Raw genomic sequence first — 27,225 nt, 5'->3', positions numbered from 1 at the left:
TCCTCCCACAAATGTCTCCTGCAGAGGGGAGAAAGTCCTCCCTCAGTCTCTTCCTGGCTCAGAGCAGTTTCCCTTCAGCACAGCTTTCACAGAGAATGACCTTGCCTTCCCTGAAGATGCTAAAAACATACACACAGATACACTCTGATGGAATCAACACAGGATACTTCATGGGTCATAAAAAATCTTATTAATCTTATTCAAAGATTTTTCTGTCAAGATAAATCTATGATCTCAGTAGACACGCTCTCTTAGAGTACTTTTTCCATTAGGATAATAAAGAAAAAAATTATTGGGGAGTGATGAATGGAGGATAGGGAAGGGGAATGGAAAATTTGCTATCACTTTATTTGGAAAGTCAACGTAGTTATATATACCATCAACATCAAGCGTTTTCACTAACATCTGGTGTTCTTCAGGCTTTACAGAAACACTGAGGTCATCAAAAGCATCTTTCAAGTCACCAATCTGAATTCTGTTGCAGTTCATCAAGTTGACAGTTTGGAGGGCAGTACATAAACCTGAAAACACAGGGGGATTCTATAGGTCATATATTTCAATTAATATTATCATTATGATTCCAAAATTAATAAGCCAAACATCCCTTTATTCCAAGCATATTTCCCTGAGATGTTCAGTTATTTTTGTCTCAAACTAAAAAAACTAAGATGACTCAGTTTTGTTTTTGTTTTTTAACTTAACTGCCTTACCAATGAGTTACACAAATCATCATACACTCAAGGTATCAGCTTCTCAAAAGTTAAAATAGGCCATTGCATCTTTTAGGGAAATGTTTCATTGTATATGCATGAGACAGAATTTGGGGCTTACTTCTGTCTATATGAAATAGCCCAAATTTCAGAGTATAAAAATATTAGTCCTGAATTTTCTTCTGCTTATTTTGCTACTGCTTTCAGTTTTTGCATATTCTTCATAACTTTCACTCTATTATTAGAAGTCCGCCAAGGAGTGTGGGAGTATTAAGGTGCCCCATTCCCAGCTCTTATCTAAAACCTCTAGGGATTTTCCCTTCTAAATGGGGTCCTTAGGATTAGAGCCAAGCCTCTGTCTGCCTTTTCAATGACTCCCACAAATCATGGTACACTCAAGGTCACTGTTTGGATTATAATCTCTAGTTTATCTAAGAGAATATTTAAAAGGAGGCAAAGTACTGGTACTCAAAAGAATTGCAGGAAAGAGTTGTACTATTTAGTAAGACATTATTAGATAAGACATTTTCCAACAAATCCTAATTCATGAGTGCCTTATTTCTCCAATAAATCCCAGCAGGTTTTTTTTGTAGACATTACAAACTGATTCTAAAATCCACATGGCAGTGTAAAAGTCCTAGAATAGTCAAAACAACTTTTTTTTTTACATTTTTTTAATGTTTATTTTTGAGAGAGAGAGAGCGCGAGAGAGCGAGCGAGCAAGCAGGGGAGGGGCAGGGAGAGAGGGAGACACAGAATCCGAAGCAGGCTCCAGGCTCTGAGCTGTCAGCACAGAGCCTGACATGGGGCTCAAACCCACGAACCATGAGATCATGACCTGAGCTGAAGTCGGACGTTCAACTGACTGAACCACCCAGGTGCCCCAGTCAAAACAACTTTTTAAAAGTAGAACAAAGTTAGAGGGCCAATACTACCTGAATGGTTTCAATGTTTATTGCAAAGCAACAGCAGTCAGACAATGTGGTTTGTGTAAAAACTGACAAAGAGGGGCGCCTGGGTGGCGCAGTCGGTTAAGCGTCCGACTTCAGCCAGGTCACGATCTCACGGTCCGTGAGTTCCAGCCCCGCGTCAGGCTCTGGGCTGATGGCTCGGAGCCTGGAGCCTGTTTCCGATTCTGTGTCTCCCTCTCTCTCTGCCCCTCCCCCATTCATGCTCTGTCTCTCTCTGTCCCAAAAATAAATAAAAAACGTTGAAAAAAAAAAAAAACTGACAAAGATTAATAGAACAGAAGAGAGAATCCAGGAAATAAATATATATGTATATTTATATTATTTGTTACAAAACTACAAAGGAATTTCCGTATAGAAAGTATAGAGAAAATACAATCTTTTCAACAGTGGTGCTGGAACAAATGAAGGTCCATATGCAAAAACAAAACAAAACAAAAAGGAACTCTGATCCATACTTTATTCCACATATAAAGATTAACTCAAAATAGATCACAGAGCTAAAATACAAAACCAGAGGTGCCAGGGTGGCTCAGTAAGTTAAGCATCCGACTTCAGCTCAGGTCATGATCTCCCCGTGAGTTTGAGCCCGCCTCAGGCTCTGTGCTGATAGCTCAGAGCCTGGAGTCTTGCTTTGGATTCTGTCGCCCTCTCTCTCTGCCCCTCCCCCACTTGTGCTTTCTCTCTCTCTCTCTCTCTCTCTCTCTCTCTCTCTCTCTCAAAAATAAATAAAAATATTAAAAAAATATTTTTTAATGCAAAACCAAAACCCATAATACTTTTAGAAGAAAATATAATAAAACATTTGTAACCTTGGGTGAGGCAAAGATTTCATACATGTGACACCAAAAGCACAATATATAAAAGAAAAAAAAAACTAATTAACTGGACTTCATCAAAATTAAAACTAATGCTCTTGACACTTAAGAAAATGAAGACACTCAGAGAAAAATGTGCTCAGTAGAAGACTCGGAGAAAATATTTGCTAAGTATATATCTCATAAAGGACATGTATCCAGAATACAAACAGAAATACAAAAAAACCCATCCAACTTTATTTTTTTTTATTTTTTTTTAACGTTTATTTATTTTTGAGACAGAGAGAGACAGAGCATGAACAGGGAAGGGTCAGAGAGAGAGAGGGAGACACAGAATCCGAAACAGGCTCCAGGTTCTGAGCTGTCAGCACAGAGCCTGACGCAGGGCTTGAACTCACGAACCGTGAGATCATGACCTGAGCCGAGTCGGACGCTTAACCGACTGAGCCACCCAAGCGCCCCAAAACCCATCCAACTTTTTAATTTTTTTTTAACGTTTATTTATTTTTGAGACAGAGAGAGACAGAGCATGAACGGGGGAGGGGCAGAGAGAGAGGGAGACACAGAACTGGAAGCAGGCTCCAGGCTCCGAGCCATCAGCCCAGAGCCCAACGCAGGGCTCGAACTCACGGACCGTGAGATCATGACCTGAGCTGAAGTCAGACGCTTAATTGACTGAGCCACCCAGGCGCCCCCCCATCCAACATTAAAAAAGATCTGTACAGACACTTTATAAAGATACACAGATGACAAATAAGCACATGAGAAGATGCTCAACATCATTAATCAGTGAGGAAACACAAATTAAAACCACAATGAGATACTACTACACACTTATTAGAATGATTAAAATTAAAAAGACTGACTCCACCAAGCACTCCCAAGGATATGGAGGAATTGGACCTCTTCATACACTGCTGGTGGAAATGTAAAATGGTGTGGCCACTCTGGAAACCAGTTGGCAGTTTCTTAAAAAGTGAAACATACACCTACCATGTGAACCAGCCAATCTTTGGTAACTACTCAAGAGAAAGGAAAGCATATATTCATACGATGAATATTGTTGTACACAACTGTTCATAACAGCTTTATTTATAAGAGCCCCAAACTGGAAATAGCCTAACGAGCCGCACCAGGTAAGTAGACAAACTTCAGTGTATCAGCAAAATGGAGTGCTATGCCAGTAATAAATGACAATGAACTGCTGATACATCCTACGTGGATGAATCTCAAAATAATTATGCTGAATGAAAGCATCTAGCAAAAAAGAATATACCCATTTTATAAAAGTCTGGTAAATGCCAATGGATCTATACTGGCAAAAAGCAGATCAGTCGTTGCCTACGGATGAGGAAGAGGATGGGAAAAAGGCAGGAGAGATTACAAAGGAGCATGAGGCAGTTTTGCAGGTCAGGGATGTGTTCATTACCTTGATTGTGATGACAGATTTATAGGTGTGTGCATATGTCAAACTGTGTACTTTTAATTATAAAAATATACAGCTTTTGAATATCATTTATAGCTCACAATACTGTTTAATAATAACAAAAGGCAATGGGAAATATGACCCACCTTCAAATTCAGGAGCTGGCTTATTTGTGTTCAAAGCCTCCAAAATTTGTTTGAGACTTACTTCACTATTTTCTAAAAAGTAAAGTATAAGGATTATAAAATGGCAAGGTGTCAATATTAATAATCATCATTAAAATAACCATGACAGGGAATGGTGTGTGTGTGTGTGGGGGGGGGGGGGGGGGGAGGGGACAAATTTTGTTAATGTCTGAAAATTAGCCAGATAAAAACTAATCAATTTAAAATAATTTTACCACGAATCTATTCCCTTAAAACAAGAAAAAATTCTAACGGTATTATTTGTCTTAATTAAATATTGATGTATACATTTTACAAATGTGATGCCAGACAGAGGGTGACTCTTAAAAATATTTCCAAGAGTAAAAAAATATTAATTTTAATTTGTTCTCAGTATGCCTACATTCTCATTATGTTTCTAAGACCTAGTTTATCTAAAACATACATATATAAAACATATCCCAAGCACACAGTAAAACTAGGACTTCAACAGAGATTGTTCTTTTAAAAAGGACTCACCATCAATAGATGCTTGACCCAGAATTTCCTGGAACGTCTTGTTGCTTAATAGAATTCTAGCCTTCCGGAGTTGGGACCTCAGCTCATTTATAGGCATCTTATCATTTCTGATCTTATCAAGAGTTGTAATCTCTTTAAATAAATCTGTAAACATGTCAAGAATAGAGAAGTGATGAGGAAGTTGAGGCAAAGCCCTTTTTTAGACTTAACACCCTAACCTGCACAGAGTAGATGCATTACAAAAGGAATTCTGAGTTAGAGGGCTTTCAAAACATGTCAGTGGGCTCTGTTTTCAGAAGTCACTTAAACAATAAGCAAAATTTAACATACCCCTAGCCAGCTAAAAGTTGAGTTTCTGCAACATTTTGTAGAAGTTTGCTTTTATTTATTAACTATTTCTCCTCAAAGGTTTTTCTACTACATGCTCCAGTCTTTCATAGACTGTAAAGCATTTCAAGAACAGCTTGATAATAAATAGCTTAGAATGAAGTCAAATATCAAAAATAGAACCCAGCTAGTTGGCAAAAGGAAAACTGAAAAATATAAATCTGTTATACTCTGAAAAACAGTCACACCCTCTCCTAGGCATTAGAAAGCCTCTCTTTCTTGCTAGCCTACCTACTAGTATTACATGCAGTAAATCCTTTTTTTTTTTTTTTTTTGTACTTTTTTTTAACGTTTCACTATAGGTGAGAAAAAGAAGCATATGGAAATTATCGGAGGTGAGAGAAAATTGTATTAGATTCACCAGGGGAGAAAATGTGTACCTTATACTGGAGCATATACTGAGACAAACTATTTTGCTTTAAGAAAGCATATTCTAGGAATGTAATTCTAAATAATTCATTACAGTCAAAGCACAGATTAAATATGATAAGGAATAAGAAAGCAGATTATAACATCTTGATACAGCAAAGAAAACTTAAGGAATTAAAAATACAGGGGAAAACAAACTATATTTTAGAAAAAGAATACCATTGAATGATCTTAGAAATTTACTTTTAATTTTCATTCTTTTACTATACTTACTATTGAATGGTGTTGATGGTTTAGGTGAATTAATGAAAACATCAATTACATCTTTTAAGATCTTTTTACTTTCTGCAAAGTTAAGAAATAAAATGGAATTTAAATAGATTTTAAGCTCATTAAAGCAGGGATCTGGTATTGTTTCAATTTCATTCAGCTTTCAAACTTCTGTGACCATAATGCATGGTAAGAAATACACTTAGATTATGAGCATGTGCGTGTGCACACACACACACACACACGTACACACACACAAAAAGGGAATGCAAGGAAACACAATCTGGGAATTGCAAGGTACAGTTAGGATTCAGACCTCCCCATCCCCTGCCCCGAGGCAGGTCATAAGACACTCATGTGAGAGATGCCCTTGCTATACCCAGAGGGAGGGTGCATCCTTATCTCTGAAGACTGAGGGTTGGAGGGACACCAAGAGGAATCTGAACGAACAGACCTTACTAAGTTTCCCCTGGTTTACCACCCTCAGCTCATCTCATTTTGTCCTATCACAGTTTTCTACCACTTTCCACACTTCATCAAAGCTAACACCAAAACATTCAGCTTTAACAACTCCTTATGAATATTTCCCTTTCATGTAAAATTTATATTAACTTTGAATGCTTTTCTCTTGTTGATCTGTCTCTTGTTACAGAGCTCCAGCTGGGAACCTAGAAGGGCAGAAGGAAAAGATTGTTTTCCCACTCCTACAGAAGCCTGCTTCAGGGGTCATAGGCTGGTAGCCCACAGACTGAATATAGCTGAGAGTCAGTCATGTCCATTGTCCTAGGGAGTGGTGGGGTTTTCTTTCCATTTGAATTTAACTATCTTCATCTAGGACACATGCTCTCAAGTTACCTTACAGTCCACACCCCTTCCTTTTGTCTTACAGCCAACTCATTTTATTAATTTTGCATTACGTGCCTGGCTACCGCAGGCATTTGAGTTAGCGGACTCTGCAGAGCCTGATTCAAAAGTTACCCTTCTCTATTGAAGTCTATTGTAATTTATCTAAATGGCAAATATTGGAGCTATGGCACTATACCTTTTGAAGTGGCAGGATAATTTGACCCATCTTTCCTATTCGAAGCAGTTAGCTTGGCCTTAAATATTTCCTCACTCCTGAGATTTTTGTAGACTGAGAGTTTTGGTAGGGACTATGTTTGCAAAAACCTAGAATCATTGAAGAAAATATGCCAAATGCCTAAATAGAGAGGAAGAGTTTGTCTGGAGACAGAGACAGAAGGAAAGAGAGGGACAGGGAGGGGTTGAGAGACTAGAGGTTTGATGGGAAAGAGTGAGAATTACCCTGTGGGAGCTTCCCTTCACACAGATGCAGGATTACCACAGGCTCCAACAACAAAGCATCAGTAGAAACACAATGCAAGGAAGTTTTAAAAGCTCTTCCTCTGTCTCCCACATTATGGTGTGACTTTGGAATGGGAGAGGGTGCCAGTAATCAACCACCCTGCCCCCAGGGTCTGATTTAATTTAATTGAAAGAAAAAAATGATTTCAATTTCTGGTATTTAGTAGCCAGATATCTGGATCAGCCCTCCTACTAAAAACAACTAAAAATTCTAAATAAAATTATTGCTATAAAAAAAAAAATCTTGGGGCGCCTGGGTGGCTCAGTCGGTTAAGCGTCCGACTCCAGCTCAGGTCATGATCTCACAGTCCGTGAGTTCGAGCCCCGCGTCGGGCTCTGTGCCGACAGCTTGGAGTCTGGAGCCTGTTTCAGATTCTGTGTCTCCCTCTCTCTTTCTGACCCTCCCCGACTCATGCTCTGTCTCTCTCTGTCTCAAAAATAAATGTTAAAAAAAAAAATTTTAAAAAAATCTTGAATTCATCAATGTGTTGCCAAGAAAGTAAGAAATTCCCAGACCAAACAACTGATGAAAGGCTGTAATCCAGAAACACGGCGACTGTTTTTACCCAAAGAGTGTTTGCCAAAGACAAAACAAAACAAAATTGGATGAATTTTAGTTTGTAGTTTCAAAGGCTCAGACAAAGCCTAAGTTCCTCCCAAAGTGGAGGGGAACGTGGGGTGGTTATCCTCAATTTACAAAAATGTTTCTCTAGATTTCAAGACCCAGAAAAAAATATCAAGAATAAGAAAACGTTCCTCCTTTATAGATAATTTGACTTTTCTCTCTAGCTACCTTTAAGATTTTTCTTTCTCTTTGGTATGTCACAGTTTCATCATGATAACCCTATGTATGGATTTCCTTTCATCCTATGTGGGATTCACTGGAATTCTTGTATTGGTAGGTTTAGGTCTTTCTCATTCTGGAAAATTCTCAGCTATAGTTCTCCAAATATTTTCTCTGCAACCACTCTGTCTCTTCTCTCCTGTGTGGCTATATATCACATCTTTTCATTCTTTCTTTTTCTAGCTTTACTGAGATATAACTGACATGTAACATTATATTAGTTGTAACTAATATATAACGTAATCAGATACACATATATATTTCAAACTGATTGCCACAATAAGTAGACCTCTTCATTCTGCCTTCCTTTTAGCTTCTTCTTCTTCTTTTTTTTAATGTTTATTTATTTGGGGGAGAGAGAGAGAGTAGGAGATGTGCAGAGAGGGAGACAGAGGATCTGAAGAGGGCTCCATGTTTACAGCAGTGAGCCCAATGCAGGGCTCTAACTCACAAACCACAAGATCATGACCTGAGCAGAAATCTGATACTCAATCAACTGAGCCACCCCAGCGCCACTAACCTCTTTCCTATATTCCAACTCTGTCTTTCTATGCTGCATTCTGTATAATTTCTTCAAACTCCTTTGCACTTCATATTTCTCTCTTCACCTATGTTTAATCTGCTAATATTGTTGTCTGCTAATTAATTTTAATTATTATATTTTTAATTTCTTTAAGTCCTGTTTCTTTCTTTTCAAATTTTAGTTTCCCTTACATGTTTTCAAATTTATCTTTTTTTAGAAGAGTACAGAAAGAGTGAAATTAAAAGAATAGAAAATACATATATATCCAAAAATATACTGTATTGCATATTCGCAGGTTGCTCAGAGAGTAAATCTTAAAATTTCTCAACATAAGAAAAAAACCCCTTTTTAACTATGCATGGTGACGTGTTAACTAGATCTATCGTTGTGATCATTTCATTCTCTATGTGAAATATATATACAAAATGTCACAAAATCAATGGTAGAGAAGAAAATGATACAGATGAAAACATAAATTGAGGAAACAATAAACACGATAGAGAGGATCAGAAAGCCAGGAATTAGTTAAGAGTTATTAAAATTGACAAACCGCTAGCATAAATGACCTAAAAAGAAAAAAGATGGGGCGCCTGGGTGGCTCAGTAGTCAAGCGTCTGACTTCGGCTCAGGTCATAATCTCGTGGTCCATGAGTTTGAGCCCCGTGTCAGGCTCTGTGCTGACACCTTAGAGCCTGGAGCCTGCTTCAGACTCTGTGTTCCCTCTCTCTGACCCTCCTCCACTCTCTCTCCCTCAAAAATAAATAAAAACATTTTTAAAAATCTTTAAAAAAGAAGTATCTGATTTTATTTATTTTTTAAAATGTTTGAAACATCTTTTTAAACATTTTTAATGGTTATTTATTTATGTTTGGAGGAAGAGAGAGAGGGAGAGAACAGGGGAAGGGCAGAGAGCAGAGAGAGAGAGAATCCCAGGCAGGCTCCGTCCGTCAGTGCAGAGCACTGTGAGATCGTGATCTCAAACCGTGAGATCATGACCTGAGCCAAAATCATGAGTTGGACGCTTAACTGACTGAGCTACCCAGGCACCCCAAGAAGTATCTGATTTTAAAACCTGGATAAAAACAGTACTTGTTTCTACTAGTCTTCTCCAAATAAAGAAGAGTATCCACACACTTTCCAAAAGGGTTACAACAATTCTCAGTAACCAGTTTATAAACATAGCAGTCCCATAACAATCTTCCTAAACCTATGGTATTAGTATTCTTAAAAAAAAAAAAAAAAAAAAAAATGAGCCAGCATGAACACGTATAGTCTAAACAGGAAAACTGAGAGGTAACTCAAGAACTCACCATCTGTTTCAGAGTTCAGTAACACCTCAGGTTTTTCTTCATTTAAAGGTTTCTCCAGGCCCTCCAACGCAGATAAAAGGTCTGTAACTTCAACTTTCCTATCAAAGACACTATTAACAACGTTACATGCATCTTCTATTCCTAAACAGAGACATGACAAAATACAAAGATATCTAGTTGGTCAGTCTATCCAGAGAAGCACATAACAACTTGATTTGGGTGAGATGTATTCATTTTCTAGAATACCCAGTCTTGAGAGATTTTGCCTCTCTGAAATATTCTCCAAACTGAAAGCTCTACAACATTTATAGGTTTACAATGCTTATATCAGAAAACAAGACACACTGAAATAGTTTACCTTACTAGTTCAACACAGGAAGGTAAACAAAACAACAAAATACCAAAATTATCTCTAAGAAAATAGTGCCATGATGGGGAAACAAAAGGGGGCACTTGGGTGGCTCAGTCAGTTAAGTGTCTGACTTTGGCTCAGGTCTTGATCTCACGGTTTGTGAGCTCGAGCCCCACATCAGGCTCTGTGCTGTCAGCGCAGAGCCAGCTTCAGATCTTCTGGCACTCTCTCTCTCTGCCCCTTCCCTACTCATGCTCGCTCACTCTCTCTCTCTCAAAAATAAATAAACAAACATTTAAAAAAAGGCAGCCCTTTCTGTCTTTATCTAAACATTTGGAAAGAATGACAGTGTTGTTGATGACATGCCAATAATTTGTTGCTTTACTAACTCAAGTGTTATTCATTTATATCTTTTAATCTCCCTTGTATCCAAGTTACAACTGTCTTCTTTATTATGTCCTCCCTATTTTTTCCCCTTCATCATACTTCCTAAAGAGTTCTTTATTAGTCTTTTGAAAGAACCAACTTTTGGTTATATGGATAAGTGCGTGTGTGTGTGTGTGTGTGTGTGTGTGTGTGTGTTCTATTTCACTAACTTCAACTTTCCACTTTGTTAGCTCCTGACTAGCACTTTTCAGGGGGATTGTACTGCTCTTTTGTTGTTTATGCTGCTGGTTAGCTCTGTAAACTGAACGTTTAAGATAAATTGTTCTGGAGGCGCCTGGGTGTCTCAGTCGGTTAAGCGTCCCACTCTTCATTTTGGCCCAGGTCATGATCATGTCAGCTGCGCTGACAGCAAGGAGCCTGCTTGGGATTCTGTCCTTCTCTCTCTCTGCTCTTCCCCCCCGTCATATGCACTCTCTCTCCGAAAATAAATAAACTTAAAAAAAGATAAATTATTTTTGATATTTCTTGTTTTCTAATAAAAGCATTTAATGCTATAAAATATCCTGTAAGATTGTTTTGGTCACACTCTACACGATTTGATACATAGTGCTTTCACTGTCATCATTTCTAAAATCTTTCAGGTTTCTTTTATTCTTCCACCAAGGAATTACTTACAAGGCAATTTGTTTTTCATCTTAAAAGCAACACTTTTCCTTTCTTTCACAAATAATTTTAATGTCACAACATCATGGTCAGACTATGTGGTCTGAATGACTTCTGATTTTCAGAATTCACTGAAATTTTTATTTGTGGCTTAAATACATCATCTATTTTTGTGGATATTCCATAAGTATTTGAAAAGAATGTGTATGTTTTTAGCATACAGAGTACTCTAATCTGTTTCTGAAGTCAACTTTGTTAATATTGTCACTTCAATCTCAATCTCTTTCTCAATTTCTTTCAATCCGTCTATTTCAATCTTATCTATTTAGAATTCAGTGTTTACCTGGAAATAGATATAAATATGGTTGTGTTTTATGGGCATTAGTAGAAATCCAACTTATATAAAGCATTCTTTGTTATACACGTATTCCATTTTTTCCTTTCTTCATGGAACCGTATTATTACTGAGGTCTCTCTCTGGTGCAAATGTAAATCTAGTTTACTGTTATGACGTGTATGTATGGACCATATTTTATTCAACCATTTCCCAAATCATGGACTCATAGATTGTTTTCATTTCTTCCCTCCCATAATGTTGCAGGGAGCATCCCTGTACATGTCTCTACAAGAAACTTCTCTGGGCTATTTATCTGACAATAGAATTATTGGATCATAAGAAATATGCATACTGAATTTGACAAGTACTGCTAGATTGCAATCTGGAATGCTGTACCATTTTACCTACTCACTAGCAATTTGTGAGTATTGCCAACTCTCTTCATACACATATTTAGCTATGTGGGTTTCTCCTCCTGTATACTAAGTCTTATATCCTTACTTATTTTTCCAATTGATTTCTTTCTTTCTACTGTTGATTTGCAGAATTCCCTTATATTTGAGATATTAATTTTTTGTTAGTTATCTTGTAATTATCTTCTTCCAGTCTGTTACATGTTTTAGAGTCCTTCATTTACCAGAAATCCTTAATTTTGATGTGATCAAATCCTTTTTTACCCCATGGTTGTGCTTTTGGGGAGTAACATCTTTAAGAAGGCATCCATAACCACAAGGCACAATAGTTTTTCTTGCATTTTCTTCCAACAGCTTTATAGTTTAATCTTTGAGATCCATTTTAACATTCATTTGATTCTTTGAAGGTTATTTTTGTATATGGTATGACATAGGGATTCTACTTCATTTTCTCTGCATTGTAAGGCAATTTTCTCAAATCAGAAGCTAAATAATACATCTTTTCCCCCACTAACTGATGATGTCATTTCTATCACATTCCGAGTTCCCATTAATAGAAGTCTCTACTGGGTTCCATATTGTGATGCACTGGTCTATTTTCACAGGTCTATATTAAAACAGCATTATGCTATGTACTAACATGTGACAAAGCAAGATCTTTATCTTTTTTTTTCCCAAAAGGGTCTTAGCTATTCATAGATCTATAATCTTCTATAATGAATATAGCATTAATTTGTCAAGGTTCCCACCAAACTTATCCTGAGATAGTGAGTGGAACTGCATTCCAAGTACAGATTATTTAGAGAGAATCCACTTATTTCAATACTTCTTTTAAAACCCCAGTTTTAGGACTACAGTTCTCAATCTCAATGTCTGTGGTCCAAGGCTGTTTTTAGTGTCCCCATGATAGAACTGTGCTGAAATTTCAAAACAAACCGAAAAAAGTTAAGCATTTAGCCAGTGTTTTTCACAAGGAGATAGAGAGCAAATGTAAAAAAATATATATATGAAGAAATAAACAAGAAAGATAAGAATACAGAGGGGAAAAGTCATTAGATGTGATTTAAAAAAGCAAACCTGTTACTTTGATTATAAGATGGATAACCCCATCAGCATTAGTGAGGACAAAAGAAAGAATATAGCAATAAAACACATGACAAGGAAGAAAGAGAGACAACAGAAATTTTTTTAAATAATTCAAGAATATTACAGTATGGAAAATATGCATCTATGTGTGAAAACCTAGAGTTTACAACATGAACTGAGTTTAAATGAGAAAATGCATAAAAGGGGGGTTTGGTAGAGTATATATAAAGTCTATATACACACATACCTATACATACACCAACCCCCAAAAATGAAGTTTCTGTTCATATGCATTTTGAATTTCATACTTACTGTGGCACTCGATAAATTCATCACTGTTGTTCAATTCTCTGATGAAATCCTTAAAACTCACCACTTCATCTTTTTTTAAAAAAGAAAAAAAGAAAGAATTTAGGTATTATTGTAAAAAGGACCATTTGATGTTATAACACCAGAGCTATAAACACAAAAATAATGGAGAGGACTGGTAATCCTATTGTGACACATGTGATATGCAGAATAGACCTAAAATAAAGCTGTCAGAGATGCACTTTGAACATCAATTCCTCTGATAAAAACCCGTAAATTGATAGACAAGAAACAACTTTTAATTTCTCTTTTAAAAGATATATGGCAGTATATTTCCTTTGGCATTTAGAGTGAAACTTCTGAAATATGCAAAATTTGTTATTTTAAATTGAAATAATTACTCACCGTTAGGATTAGTGTTATCCAAAGTCTCCTTTATTTTATCATCTGTTAGATAGATTCCAATGGCATTTAAATTTTGCTGAAGTACAGGAATGTCTTTAAGTTCATTTTTGTAAATGTTGATGTTGTAAAATTGATTTTTATTTCCTGGGAAGAGATAATCACCTTCAGTTAGAAAGGAATTTTCATGTTTCTCCTTTATATTTTAATTTTTTTTAATGTTTATTTATTTTTGACAGAGAGAGAGAGAAAGACAGAGCATGAGCTGGAGAGGGGCAGAGACAGAGGGAGACACAGAATCTGAAGCAGGCTCCAGGCTCTGAGCTGTCAGCACAGAGCCTGACACGGGGCTCGAACTCACAGACCGCGAGATCATGACCTGAGTTGAAGTCAGACGCTCAACCGACTGAGCCACCCAGACACCCGTCTCCTTTATATTTAAAAAAAAGTGGGGAAAAAAATCTCCCAAGATATAAAATTATACTTAAGAGAAAAGGCAGTATTTGTATTTATTTATGTACCTACAATAATTTAAAATAGGTGACAATAGGTACACAGAAATGTATAAATATAAGTAAGGAAACTGGGGGAAAGAAACAGAAGAGCAGCAAAAATAAGACAAAAGAGAGCAACAGACAAAGTACATTTCATAAGGTCATATACATTAAATTTTGCAACAATATCAAATGTGCATGCATCTAACAAGAGCCTTCCAAATATAGCAAAAACTTGCAGAATTAAAGGGAGGAATGCATGAACCCATAATCAGAACTGCAGATTTGAAAATCTTGCACTTAGTAATTAATAGAACAACTAGAATAAACATCAGGAAGAATTAAGGGCGCCTGGGTGGCTCAGTCAGTTAAGTGTCTGACTTTGGCTTAGGTCACGATCTCACAGTTCATGAGTTAGAGCCCTGTGTTGGGCTCTGTGCTGACAGCTCAGAGCCTGGAGCCTGCTTTGGATTCTGTGTTTCCCTCTCTCTCTGCCCTTCCCCTGCTCGTTCTCTCTCTCTCTCTCTCTCTCTCTCTCTCTCTCTCTCAAAAATAAATATTAAAACAAAAAAAATTTTAATGTTTAAAAAAAATCAGAAATTAGAATATCCAACAAAACTAGCAAACAATCTAACCAAATGATATTTATAGAACACTACCCAACAACTACAGAATATACATTCTTTCAAGTGCACATGGAATATTCACCTAGGTAGACCACATGCTAGTCTTTGAACCAAATCTTAATGAATTTAAAAGAATTTAAATTGTACGAAATAAATTCTCTGACCAAGGTGTATTACATTAGAAATCAGTAACAAGATCCCTAGCACATGTCCAAATATTTGGAAATTAAATAATATAGTTCTTTAATTTTTTTAATGTTGATTTATTTTTGAGAGACAGAGAGAGGCAGAGCGTGGGTGGGAGAGGGGCAGACAGAGAGGGAGTCACAGAATCCGAAGCAGCTCCAGGCTCTGAGCTGTCAGCACAGAGCCCGACACGAGGCTCCGACCCAGGAACCATGAGATCATGACCTGAGCCGAAGTTGGACACTTAACCAACTGAGCCACCCAGGTGCCCCTAAATAGTACATTTCTAAATAACTCATGTTTCAAATGAGATATCACAAGGTAAATTAGAAAATATTTTAGGGCGCCTGGGTGGCGCAGTCGGTTAAGCGTCCGACTTCAGCCAGGTCACGATCTCGCGGTCCGTGAGTTCGAGCCCCGCGTCAGGCTCTGGGCTGATGGCTCGGAGCCTGGAGCCTGTTTCCGATTCTGTGTCTCCCTCTCTCTCTGCCCCTCCCCCGTTCATGCTCTGTCTCTCTCTGTCCCAAAAATAAATAAAAAACGTTGAAAAAAAAAAATTTAAAAAAAAAAGAAAATATTTTAAATAAGTGATTATCAAATCACAACATATAAAATTTTGTGAGATGCTGTGAAAGTGCTCAGAGGGAAATTTGTAGTTTTAAATGCTGGAAAGGTATAAAATCAGTAGTACAAAAAGTAGTGGTATGAAATTCTTTTTTCTTAATGTTTATTTTTGAAAGAGAGAGAGCGCGCCTGCGAGCATGAGTAGGGGAGGGGCAGAGAGAGATGGAGACACAGAATCCAAGGCAGACTCCAGGCTGGCACGGGGCTTGAACTCACGAGCCGTGAGATCATGACCTGAGCCAAAGTCGGACGCCTAACCGACTAAGTCATGCAGGCACCCCTGAAACTCCTTTTTAAAAAATTCTTTTTTAGAGTTGTATAATACTCTACTGTACATAGAAACTAAAGTTTATTCAACTAACCTCCAATGTTTACACATTAAGTATTTTCATTCTTTTGCCATCTCAAATAATTCTGTAATGAATAATCTTATGTATCTATATTTTCACATTGTTGGAAGGTATCTTCAGGGAAAATTCCTAGAAGCAGGATTGCTGGGTCCAAAGGTAAAGGCATATGTAGTTTTGTTAGACATTGCCAAATTCCCTCCATTAGACTGGTAGCATGTTAAACGCCCACCAGCTATAGGTAAACGTCTTTTTCTCTACAACCTAACAGTTGTGAAGGTTTTCAATTTTTGCCAATCTAATGGGTGAGAAATTGTATGTCCATTTCAATTTGCATATTTCTTATTATGAGTAAAATCAAACATCTCTTAATATGTTCATAAGCCATTTAAGATCTTTTTTATGATTTATATATCCATGACTTTTGCCCATTTTTCTATTTTTCTTCTGTGATATACATTATAGTTTCTACCATATTGTTATTTGTTCTTTGACTTTACCTATGATATTGTATTAATAGATAAAATTGTTTTTTTTTTAAATTTTTTCCAAGATGGATGTCAGAGAGCTTACTGCCTATGTTTTTTCCTAGATTTTTTTTAAACGTTAAAAAAATTTTTTTAACATTTTTCATTTGTTTTTGTGAGACAGAGAGAGAGAGAGAGAGAGAGAGAGAGCGAGCATGAGCCGGGGAGGGGAGGAGAGAGAGGGAGACACAGAATCCGAAGCAGGCTCCAGGCTCCGAGCTGTCAGCACAGAGCCCGACGCCCACAGACCGCGAGATCATGACCTGAGCCAAGCCAGACACTTACCTGAGTCACCCAGGCGCTCCTCTTCCAGGAGTTTTATGGTTTCAGGTCTTACAAGAGCAAGTATTTAATCATAGTCTAAGATAGGAATCCAGTTTCATTCTTTTGCATGTGGTTGTCTAGTTTTCCCAACACCACTTATTGAAGAATCTGTCCTTTCCCCACTATATATTCTTGCCTCGTTTGTCATAAATGAATTGACCGTATATGCAAGGGTTTATTTCTGAGCTCTCTGTTCTGTTCCACTGATGTCTGTTTTTATGCCAATACCATAGAGTTTTGATTACTATACTTTTGTAATAAAGTTTGGAATCAGAAAGTATGATGGCTCCAGCTTTGTTCTTTCTCAAGATTGCTTTGGCTATCAGGGTTTTCTATGGCTCCATACAAATTTTAGGATTGTTTGTTCTAGGTGTGAAAAATGCCATTGGAATTTTGATAGGGATTGCATTGAGCCCGTATATCGCTTTGGGTAGTATGGACATTTTAACATTATTAATTCTTTGACTCCACAAGCATGGAATATCTTTCCATTCATTTGCATCATCTTCAATTTCTTTCTTCAATGTCTTATAGTTTTCAGTGTACAGGTCTTTCACCTCCTTGGTTAAATTTATTCTTAGGTATTTTATTCTTTTCAATGCAATTGTAATGGGATAGTTTTCTTAATTTCTTTCTGATAGTTTATTAGCAAATAGAAATGCAACTGGTTTTTCTATTTGATTTCATATGGTGCAACTTTACTGAATTTGTTTATTAGTTCTAACAGTTTTTTTTTAATAGGGCCTTTAGGGTTTTCTACATATAATATTGTGTTATCTGCAAATAGTAACAGTTTTATTTCTTTCTTTCCAATTTGGATGACTTTGTTTCCTTTTCTTGCCTAATTGTTCTCGGTAGGACTTCCAATACTATGAACACAAGTTGAGTAAAAGTAGTGAGAAAAATTACGGCATAGGGAATATAGTCAATAACACTGTAATAACATTTTATTGTGACAGATGATAACTACACTTATCATGGTGAGACGTGAGCAATACATAGAATTATTGAATCACTATGTTGTATGCCTGAAACTAATATAACATTTTATGTAAACTATATTTTAGTAAACAAAACAAAACAAAAAAACTGGCAAGAATAGGCATCCTTGTCTTGTTCCTGATCTTAGAAGAAAAGCTTTCAGTTTTTCCCCATTGAGCATATATGTGGCCTTTCGTATATGGCCTTCATTAAGCTGAGGTATGTTTCTTCTGTACACACTTTGTTGAGAGGTTTTTTTTAATCATAAATGGATGTTATCTATCATAAATTGATGTTTGGCAGTTTCTATCAATTTAAATATATATCCCAGCAATCCCATTTCTAGGTATTCAACTAGGAGAAATGAAAATATATGTCCACACAAATACCTGTACATAAATATTTATAGCAGCTTCACTCATAATCACCAAAACCCAGGAAACTTCAATAGTTTATCAATTGGTAAATATACAAACATTACATTCATGTAATGGAATAATACTCATCAATAAAAATAAACACACTGCATGCAAAAAGTTGATGAATGTAAAGTATAATATGCTATGTGAAAGAAGCCAGACTCAAATGAGCTTCATATGTTATGATTCCATTTACATGACAACCTAGAAAAGGCAAAACTTTAGAGTCAAAGAATAGATCAGGGGTCACCAGGAATGAGGGTTAGCGAAATGGATGGACTACAAAAGGACACAAAGAAACTTCTGTGGTGATACAGTCTATGTGCTGTTTAGTAATGGTTACATGACATTATTTTTAAGAATTCAAAAAACAATATACCTAAAAAAAGGTGAATTTTACTACACGCAAGTTATACTGCAATAAATATAAATTTGCTCCTCAAAAATATAGTCAAGAGAGTAGTTGAGAATACATAAAAACAGAAAAGATAGGTATAAAATCCACTTTGCTAGGTTGGTCAAAAGTTTTAAAGTTGTCTTCTTTTTATTTTTCAAATTTTTATTCAAATTCTAGTTAGTCAACATATAGTGTACTATTGGTTTCAGTAGAATTTAGTGATTCATCACTTACATATGACACCCAGTGTTCAACGTAACAAATGCCCTCAATACCCATCATCCTTTTAGCCCATCCCCCGCCCACCTCCTTCCACCAACCCTCAGTTTGTTCACTATAGTTAAGACTCTTCATATGGTTTGCTTCTCTCTTTCCCCCACCTTCCCCTATGTTCATTCGTTTTGTTTCTTAAATTCCACATGTGTGAAATCATAGGTATTTGTCTTTCTCTGCCTGACTTATCTCACTTAGCATAATCCAGTCTGGTTCCATCCACATTGTTGCAAATGGCAAGATTTCATTCTTTTGATGGCTGAGTAATATTCCATTACATATACATATACATACACCATAACTTCTTTATTCATTCATCAATCCATGGACATTTGGGTTTTTCCCATAATTTGGCAATTGTTGACAATGCTGCTATAAACATCAGGGTGCATGTGGCCCTTCAAATTAGTATTTGTATACCTTTTGTGTAAATACCTAGTAGTGAAATTGCTGGGTCATAGGGTAGTTCTATTTTTAACTTTTTGAGGAAACTCCATATTGTCTTCCACAGTGGCTGCACCAATTTGCATTCTAAAAATTATTTTCTCATTGTTTATAATATTCTAATAAATTCAGGTCAGATATACCTAGTGAATAATCTCAGAGAACAGTATATAATCTAATATTTTTCTAGCACTATCAAAGTAAAACCACCCATAACTTTGAGTTTGGGGTAAATTTAGCAGTCTTTGCCATATAATTCAAACACAAGTTATATAAACTAATACTGTATTGTTTTATCTTTAAAAAAATTTAATGTTTGTTTATTTTTGAGAAAGAGAGAGACAGGGAAACCGAGAGCGAGTGGGGGAGGAGCAGTGAGGGAGGGAGACACAGAATCCGAAGCAGGCTCCAGGCTCTGAGCTGTCAGCACAGACCCTGATGGGGGGCTCCAACTCACAGACCACAAGATCATGACCTGAGCCGAAGTCTGACGCTTAAACAACTGAGCCACCAAGGTGCCCCTATATTGTTTTATCTTTATATTGTTTCTTACTTACCTGTGCTTTATCTAATCCTGTGTGTTTTTTAAAAGATGTTTTAAAAAACATCTTTTTTTTGAAAACATCTTTGTTTGTTTGTTTGTTTACTATTTTAGGGAGAGAGAGAGCACAAGCTGGGGAGAAGGATGAAGGGAGAGAGGAAATCTTAAGCAGGCTTCATACTCAGCGCGAATGGATGCAGGTTGAGCCCATGACCCTGGAATCATGACCTGAGCCGAAGTCAAGAGTCAGTTGCTCAACCAACTGAGTGACACAGACGCCCCAATCCTGTGTTGTTTTAACATGAAAACCACTGCCTGTCCTTCCACACAGAGCCAGTAGATACATATTAAGTGGAACTCACCTGAGGCTTTAGGCATGTTCAATGTATCACAGAACTTAATAAAAAAATTCTTCAAAGGTAATCTTGCCATTTTCTGTAATGCAAAGTAAAATGTAGATGAAGGAATTACTGCTTCTGAATTAATCTGTCAGCAGTTAATAGTCAAGTTATAACAAAGGTGAAAAGCCCGGGGGTCAGCCTGTACTGTTCCTTCTTCCTTAACTTCTGCATACATATGATTATCAATTTCTATTCAATTATTTCCAAATACTGCTTGAATATATCACTATATTAGTTAATGCCTATGCTATTACAATAGCATTGCTAAAAATCTATCGCATCAGTCTCATTTCTCTCCATTTATTTTAAACAATGCAGCAAGAGAGGTCTTTCTCTTTAAAAAAAAAATCTGGTTACTCCTCTGAATAAAACCCTTCAGTAGCTCCTACTTGTCCAAAAACTACAAAAGCAAAACAAAACAAACACACGGTGGGCAGGCAAAGAGGCTATAGGCCAATATTCCTTACAAATGTGTTAACATCTAAGTGAAATTCTAGAAAATAGGGTTTAGCAGTATAAGCAGAAACTAAAGTTCTAGATACCTTTAGGACATGCATTTTCACTGAGGGTGATAGGCTTTCAGGAAGGAAAACAGGTTCTTGGAGGGGAAAAAATCTTAGCCATTACAATGGTTTGTGGCCACAGTACATAAGCAAATATTTATTTTTGGCATTAAACATTCATAGCGTGTGGGATGGTGAAAAAGACAAAAATGTCTAAAAAGTCTCCTTAGGGGAGTGATATTTTTTTTTAAAGGTTAAGAAACACTACTTTTAGGATAATGGTAACCACCTAAATTTACTCTGGAGAAATCTAAGAAAAAGGCTTAGAAATCCATAGGACCAAAGATGGCATCTTGATGTGGAACTCAGTGCACAGAATTTGGTGGTGAAGGAAAAGAAAGAAGCAGTTAAAGATGAAGTCCCTACTAAACAGTATCAAAATGTCAGAAGGCTCACTACCCCCACCTCCCACCCTCTGCCCCAAAGGTGCCATTAAAGTAAACGGACTTCATTTACTTCAGTAGAAACTGAAGACAGAGCTCCACACTGAATGTGCCACCCAACACCCTCAACTCTTTCAACAAATCAGGATAGAAATGGACAAAGGAAGATCTGAGATGGGAGCCAACAACTCAGAAAATAGACTGTGTAGAAAGACCAAGTCAGCTCCAAAATAAAGACTCAAGTAAAGTAAAGGTACACAAGGTAGAATGGATATGACAAACTATAGTAAGGGACATAAAGGATAGACATGAAAAGAACCAAAAGGAAAAAAAAAAAAAAAAAAAGGAGGGGGAGAGAGAAAAGGAAGAAAAAAAAAAAAACCCAATGCAAAAAAAAAAAAAAAAAAAGTAGAAAAGTTTACAGCAGAAGTGACAGAGCCCAGAAATAAACCCCACATATGCTCAACTAATATTTGACGAGGCAGCCAAGAACATTCAATGGAGAAAGGATGGTCTCTTCAACAAATGGTGTTGGGAAACTGAATAACCACTTGGGATACTCCCCAAAATTACCTCAAAATGAATTAAAGATTTAATTGTAAGATCTGATACTGTAAAGAAAACATAAGGAAACAGCTTTCAGACATTGGTCTTGGCAATGATTTTTTGGACATGACACCAAAAGCACAAACAACAAAAGCAGAAATCAACAAGTAGAACTAGATGCCATTTAAGATTTTTCTTTTTTTTAATGTTTATTTATTTGAGAGAGAGAAAGACACAGAGCATGAGCAGGGAGGGGCAGAGAGAGAGGGAGACACAGAAACTGAAGCAAGCTCCAAGCTGTCAGCACAGAGCCCGACATGGTGCTTGAACTCAAGAATCATGAGATCAAGACCTGATGTCGAAAGCTTAACTGGCTGTAGTCGGACGCTTAACCGACTGAGCCACCCAGGCACCCCAGAACTACATTCAACTTAAAAACTTTTGTACAGCAAAAGAAACAATCGGCAAAATGAAAAGGCAACCTACAGAATGAGAGAAAATATTTGCAAACCATATATCTGATAAAGGATTATTATCCAAAATATATAACAAAGAATTCACACAGCTCAATAACAAACAAGCAAATGAACTATTTTAAAAATGGGCAGAGCAATAGAATAGGCATTTTCCCAAAGAAGACATCCAAATGACCAACAGGTGCATGAAAAGGTGTTCAACATCACTAACCATCAGGGAAATGCAAATCATAACCACAATGAGATATTGCTCAAACCCGTTAGAATGGCTATCATCAAGAAGACCGGAGATAAGGATTTGTGATGATGTGGAGAATGGGAACCCTCATACACTGTTGGTGGCAATGTAGATTGGTGCAGCCACTATGGACAATAGTATAGAAATTCCCCTCAAAATTAAAAATAGAACTACGATATGAACCATCAATTCCCCTTACAAGTGTATATTCAAAGGAAACGAAAACAGGATCTTGAAGACATACTCCTGTGTCTATTTCAGCATTATTCACAATAGCTAAAATATGGAAACAATCTAAGTGCTCATCAACAGATGAATAAACAGAGGTAGTGTGAAAATAGACAACAGAATATTTTTCAGCCATGAGAAAGAGAGAAATCCTGTCATTTGCAACAAGATGGTAGGATCTTGAAGTCCTTATGCTTAGAGGAGATAAGCCAAAGACAAATGTTGTATATATCGCTAATATGTGGAATCTAAAAAAGCCGATCTCACAGAAAGAGAGCAGAATGGTGGTTACCAAGGACTTAGGGGGTGGGGTGATTGGGGAGATACTGTTAAAAAGTACAAATTTGCAGTTAAAATGAATAAATTCTGGAAATCTAATGCTGTGCTGATCTAATACTGTATTACATAATTGAAAGTTGCTAAGAGACTAGATCTTAAATGTTCTCACCACAAAAAAAGAAATTGTGATAATTACGTGATGTGATAGAGGTGTTAGATAACATTACAGTGATAATTATATTGCAATATATAAATGTATCAAATCAACACATTGGACACTCTAAACTTACATAATGTTATTATATGCCCATTCTATCTCAATTTTACAAAAAGGAAAAGAAAAACTCTGTGGAGGTGGAGTGGGGGGAAAAAAAAGCTCTAAGTCACTAATATTGAGGATGAAAATGAAGGTATCATTACAGATGAAGCAGAAATCAAAAAAGATAAAAAGCAGATGTCAAGGACAACTTTATCCAATACATTTGAAAAGTCAGATGAAGTGGACAAATTCCTATAAAGACACAGCCTGCCAAAATTGACAGGAAAATAGAATATTTTCTTGGTAATACCATACAATTTCAGAAATTAAATCAATAGTCCAGAATTTTTCCATAAATAAAACTCTAGGCCCATAAGGCTTCACCTGTGAGTTCTGCTTAACATTTGAGGAAGAAAAAAAATCTCTTACAGAGAATAGGAAAGTAAAGAATATTCCCCAACTCTTTTGAAAACGTAACAAAAATGATATTCAACAATACCAGTCATTAAAATAACGCAGTTATTTTGTACATTTATAAACATCTGCTTCCTTGAGCCAATGCCGCAGGCAACACCCCCTGAGGTATTCCTGGATATCAGCATAGTTTACCTTCCAAAGGGTTAACACGTGGCGAAGGGCCTCACGGACTCTGTTGTACTCTGTGCATGGCATTCTGACTGAATACTGCCCGTGCCAGTCAGTTCACAAAGTGACCTCATCTCCCAAGTACCACCACCCACAGGGATAAAGTAGGCCCAGACTCACCCATCTGTTCAGTTTCACAGAGCTCAGGCTTGGCACACTATGGTGGCACTGGTGCTCACCAGTCATCTCACTGCAGCGCCCCCCCCCCCCCCCCAGGGTGCCCTCCATTGCTGTATATCCCATCCATACATCTCCCATCCCCACTGGTAGATGATGGCCTTTACAACTAGATGCATTCAGACTACTAACCATGTTCAGGTCCATGTCTTAATACTTCATCAAGTAAAACATTAGCTGCATGAAAGTCATTGTTCATCAATAATGCCTTGAGGCTAGAGACATCAATTAGATCATTCTGGAGAATTTGAATAGTAATGAAGAGTAGCTGTGTCACTGAGAAAAAAAAAAAAAGAGCAAAAACGTGCTTCAACAGCAGAAATAAGAGTACATTGTTCACTTTCACTTAATGGGCTTGAGTTGCATAAAAGAACTTTACATGAAATTACTAGTAGTTTTAAAAACCATTGTGTAGGGGCGCCTGGGTGGCGCAGTCGGTTAAACGTCCGACTTCAGCCAGGTCACGATCTCGCGGTCCGTGAGTTCGAGCCCCGCGTCAGGCTCTGGGCTGATGGCTCGGAGCCTGGAGCCTGTTTCTGATTCTGTGTCTCCCTCTCTCTCTGCCCCTCCCCCGTTCATGCTCTGTCTCTCTCTGTCCCAAAAATAAATAAAAAATGTTGAAAAAAAAAAAAAAAAAAAAAAAAAAAACAAAAAAAACCATTGTGTATTGTAACAGCTAGCAGTTACTGAACACTAAGTGCTGGAGACTCTTCTGAGTACTTCTACTTTACCTACTTAAGTCTATTATTACCTATAATAATTCCAAGATAGGCATTATTATCCCCATTTTTCAGATGAAGGAATTGAGGTTAGTGAGATTTAAAAAAAAAATTTAATGTTTATTTATTTTTGAGAGAGACAGACAGACAGACAGACCACGAGCGGGGAAGGGTCAGAGAGAGACAAAGATGCAGAATCTGAAGCAGGCTCCGGGTTCGGAGCTGTCAGCACAGACTCCAACGTGGGGCTCAAACTCACTAACCGCGAAATCATGACCTGAGCTGAAGTTGGGCGCTTAACCAACTGAGCCACCCAGGCGCCCCGAGGTTTGTGAGGTTAAGTGATTTACTAAAGAATACACTGGTATTAAGTGGCAGGGCCAGGATTCAAATCCAGGCACGATATTTCCAAAGCCCATGCTCTTAACTACTGTGCCTTTCAAGTAGACGTATGTAACTGGTCAACCATGATGCCTACAGCTACATAATACTTCATATGTGGACCCTGAAATAATTGTGAAGCATTACAAAGAAGTTTACATCAAAACTTTATTGCCTTATTTCACTTAAAGTTATGTTACAGAGACAAAATAAGAAGAAGAAGAAGGTGCTGTTTCTGTAAGTCGTGCTCTTTATATTTATCTTATAGCCCCACAAATCTTGACAGCCTTGGTCACTTTCCAATGCCTTCAAACAGTTGTGGTTGTTGATGCTGTTTAATTTAATCCACATTTTACTAGCTGTTCTCAGCAGGAGGGTTGGTTTCACATAAGCTACTCCATCATAGTCAGAAGTAGAACCAGGTAACTCAAGCTTTATAGGTAAATTTGATGCCCTGCTCTGGTTGAAAATTACTGTTTAGGTTATTACTTTACTACAAAGCTATAGTGATTAAGACCATGTGGCATAAGAATAAATAAAAATCAATGGAATGGAACTGGGAGTCTAGAAATAAATCCATACATTTCTGATCAATTGATTTTTTACAAGGATGGCAAAACCATTTATTTAAGGGGGAAAAGAATGATCTTGTCAACAAATGATGCTGGGGTAACTGGCTATCTGCATGCCAAAGAATTAAAGTGGACTCCCATCTCACACCACATACAAACATTAACTCAAAATGAATCAAAGATTGAAATTAAAAGGCTAAAACTATAAAATTCTTAGAAGAAAACATTAGTATAAATCTTAATGATCTTGGATTATGTTTAGACATGATATCAAAAGAAGTGACAAAAGAAAATATAAACTGGATTTCACCCAATTTAAAAACGTTTGTGCTTCAAAGGACACCACCAAGAAAGCGAAAAGACCCATAAAATTAGAGAAAAGATTTGCAAATCATCTATCTGATAAAGCTATAGTATCCAGGACATAAGAACCCTAACAACGTGACAAATAACCCAATTTTAAAATAAGCAAAGGGTACATATCTCTAAATGGCCAGTAAACACATGTAAAGATGTTCAAAGTTATTAGCCATCAGAAAAATGCAAAACAAAACCACGGTGAGATACTTGTGAGACTAGGCTAGAATAAAAAAGACAGACAATGTAACAAGTACTGACAAGGATTTAAAAACTTTTTTTTTATTTTTTAATGTTTTTATTTATTTTTGAGACAGAGACAGAGCATGAACGGGGGAGGGGCAGAGAGAGAGAGGGAGACACAGAATCGGAAGCAGGCTCCAGGCTCTGAGCCATCAGCCCAGAGCCTGACGCGGGGCTTGAACTCACGGACCGCGAGATCATGACCTGAGCCGAAGTCGGACGCTTAACAACTGAGCCACCCAGGCACCCCAGTACTGACAAGGATTTAAAGAAATGTACAATGCTGTTGGGAATGTAAAATGGGGCAGCTGCTTTGGAAAATGTTCCAGCAGCTCCTCAAGTTGAATGTAAAGTTACCACGTGACCCAGCAGTTCCATTCCTAGGTAGGTACCTGAGAGAAATGTAAATGTACGTCCACACAAAAACCTGTACTCAAAAAAATGTACACATGTTCATAACAGCATTATTCTTAGTGGCCAAAAAAGGGAAACAACCCAAATGTCTATGAACTTATAAATGGCCAAAGAAAATGTGGTATAACCACAGAATATTATTCTACCACGAAAAGGAATAAAGTACTCATTTATGTTATAATGCAGGTGAACCTTAAAAACAGTATGCTGGGGCGCCTGGGTGGCTCAGTCGGTTGAGCGGCCGACTTCAGCTCAGGTCATGATCTCATGGTTTCGTGGGTTCGAGCCCCATATCGTGCTGACAGCTCAGAGCCTGGAGCCTGCTTCAGATTCTGTGTCTCCCTCTCTCTCTGTCCCTTCCTCGCTCTCTCTCTCTCAAAAATAAACATTAAAAATTAAAAAAAAAAAAACAAACAACAGTATGCCAAATGAAAGAAGCCAGACACAAAAAGCCACAAATTATATGATTCTAGTTATATGATGTTCAAAAATCAACACAGATAGAAAGCAGACTAGTGGTTGTCAGTGGCTGGGGAGAG

The 27,225-nt window shown here is 37.2% G+C and overlaps 1 protein-coding gene across 1 annotated transcript; it reads right to left on the bottom strand.

The window, feature by feature from the left end:
- Positions 1 to 24,265, bottom strand: LOC144615390 (EF-hand calcium-binding domain-containing protein 13-like). The gene is made up of 9 exons (XM_081794897.1): positions 24,133 to 24,265; positions 20,168 to 20,240; positions 13,626 to 13,769; positions 13,224 to 13,292; positions 9,674 to 9,814; positions 5,635 to 5,706; positions 4,606 to 4,749; positions 4,069 to 4,140; positions 1 to 521 (listed from the first exon to the last, which is right to left on the bottom strand). Exons 1-9 carry the CDS (start codon positions 24,145 to 24,147, stop codon positions 235 to 237), a joined length of 1,017 nt encoding a protein of 338 aa, XP_081651023.1. The 5' UTR covers positions 24,148 to 24,265; the 3' UTR covers positions 1 to 234.
- Between the last annotated feature and the right edge of the window lie 2,960 nt (positions 24,266 to 27,225).

Source organism: Panthera onca (assembly GCF_046562875.1).
Source record: "Panthera onca isolate mPanOnc1 chromosome E1 unlocalized genomic scaffold, mPanOnc1 haplotype 2 h2.Chr16_ul_8, whole genome shotgun sequence".
Taxonomy (NCBI): Eukaryota; Metazoa; Chordata; class Mammalia; order Carnivora; family Felidae; genus Panthera; species Panthera onca.
The sequence above is the reverse complement of the archived record's forward strand: the minus strand, read 5'-3'. Positions and strand labels throughout refer to the sequence as shown.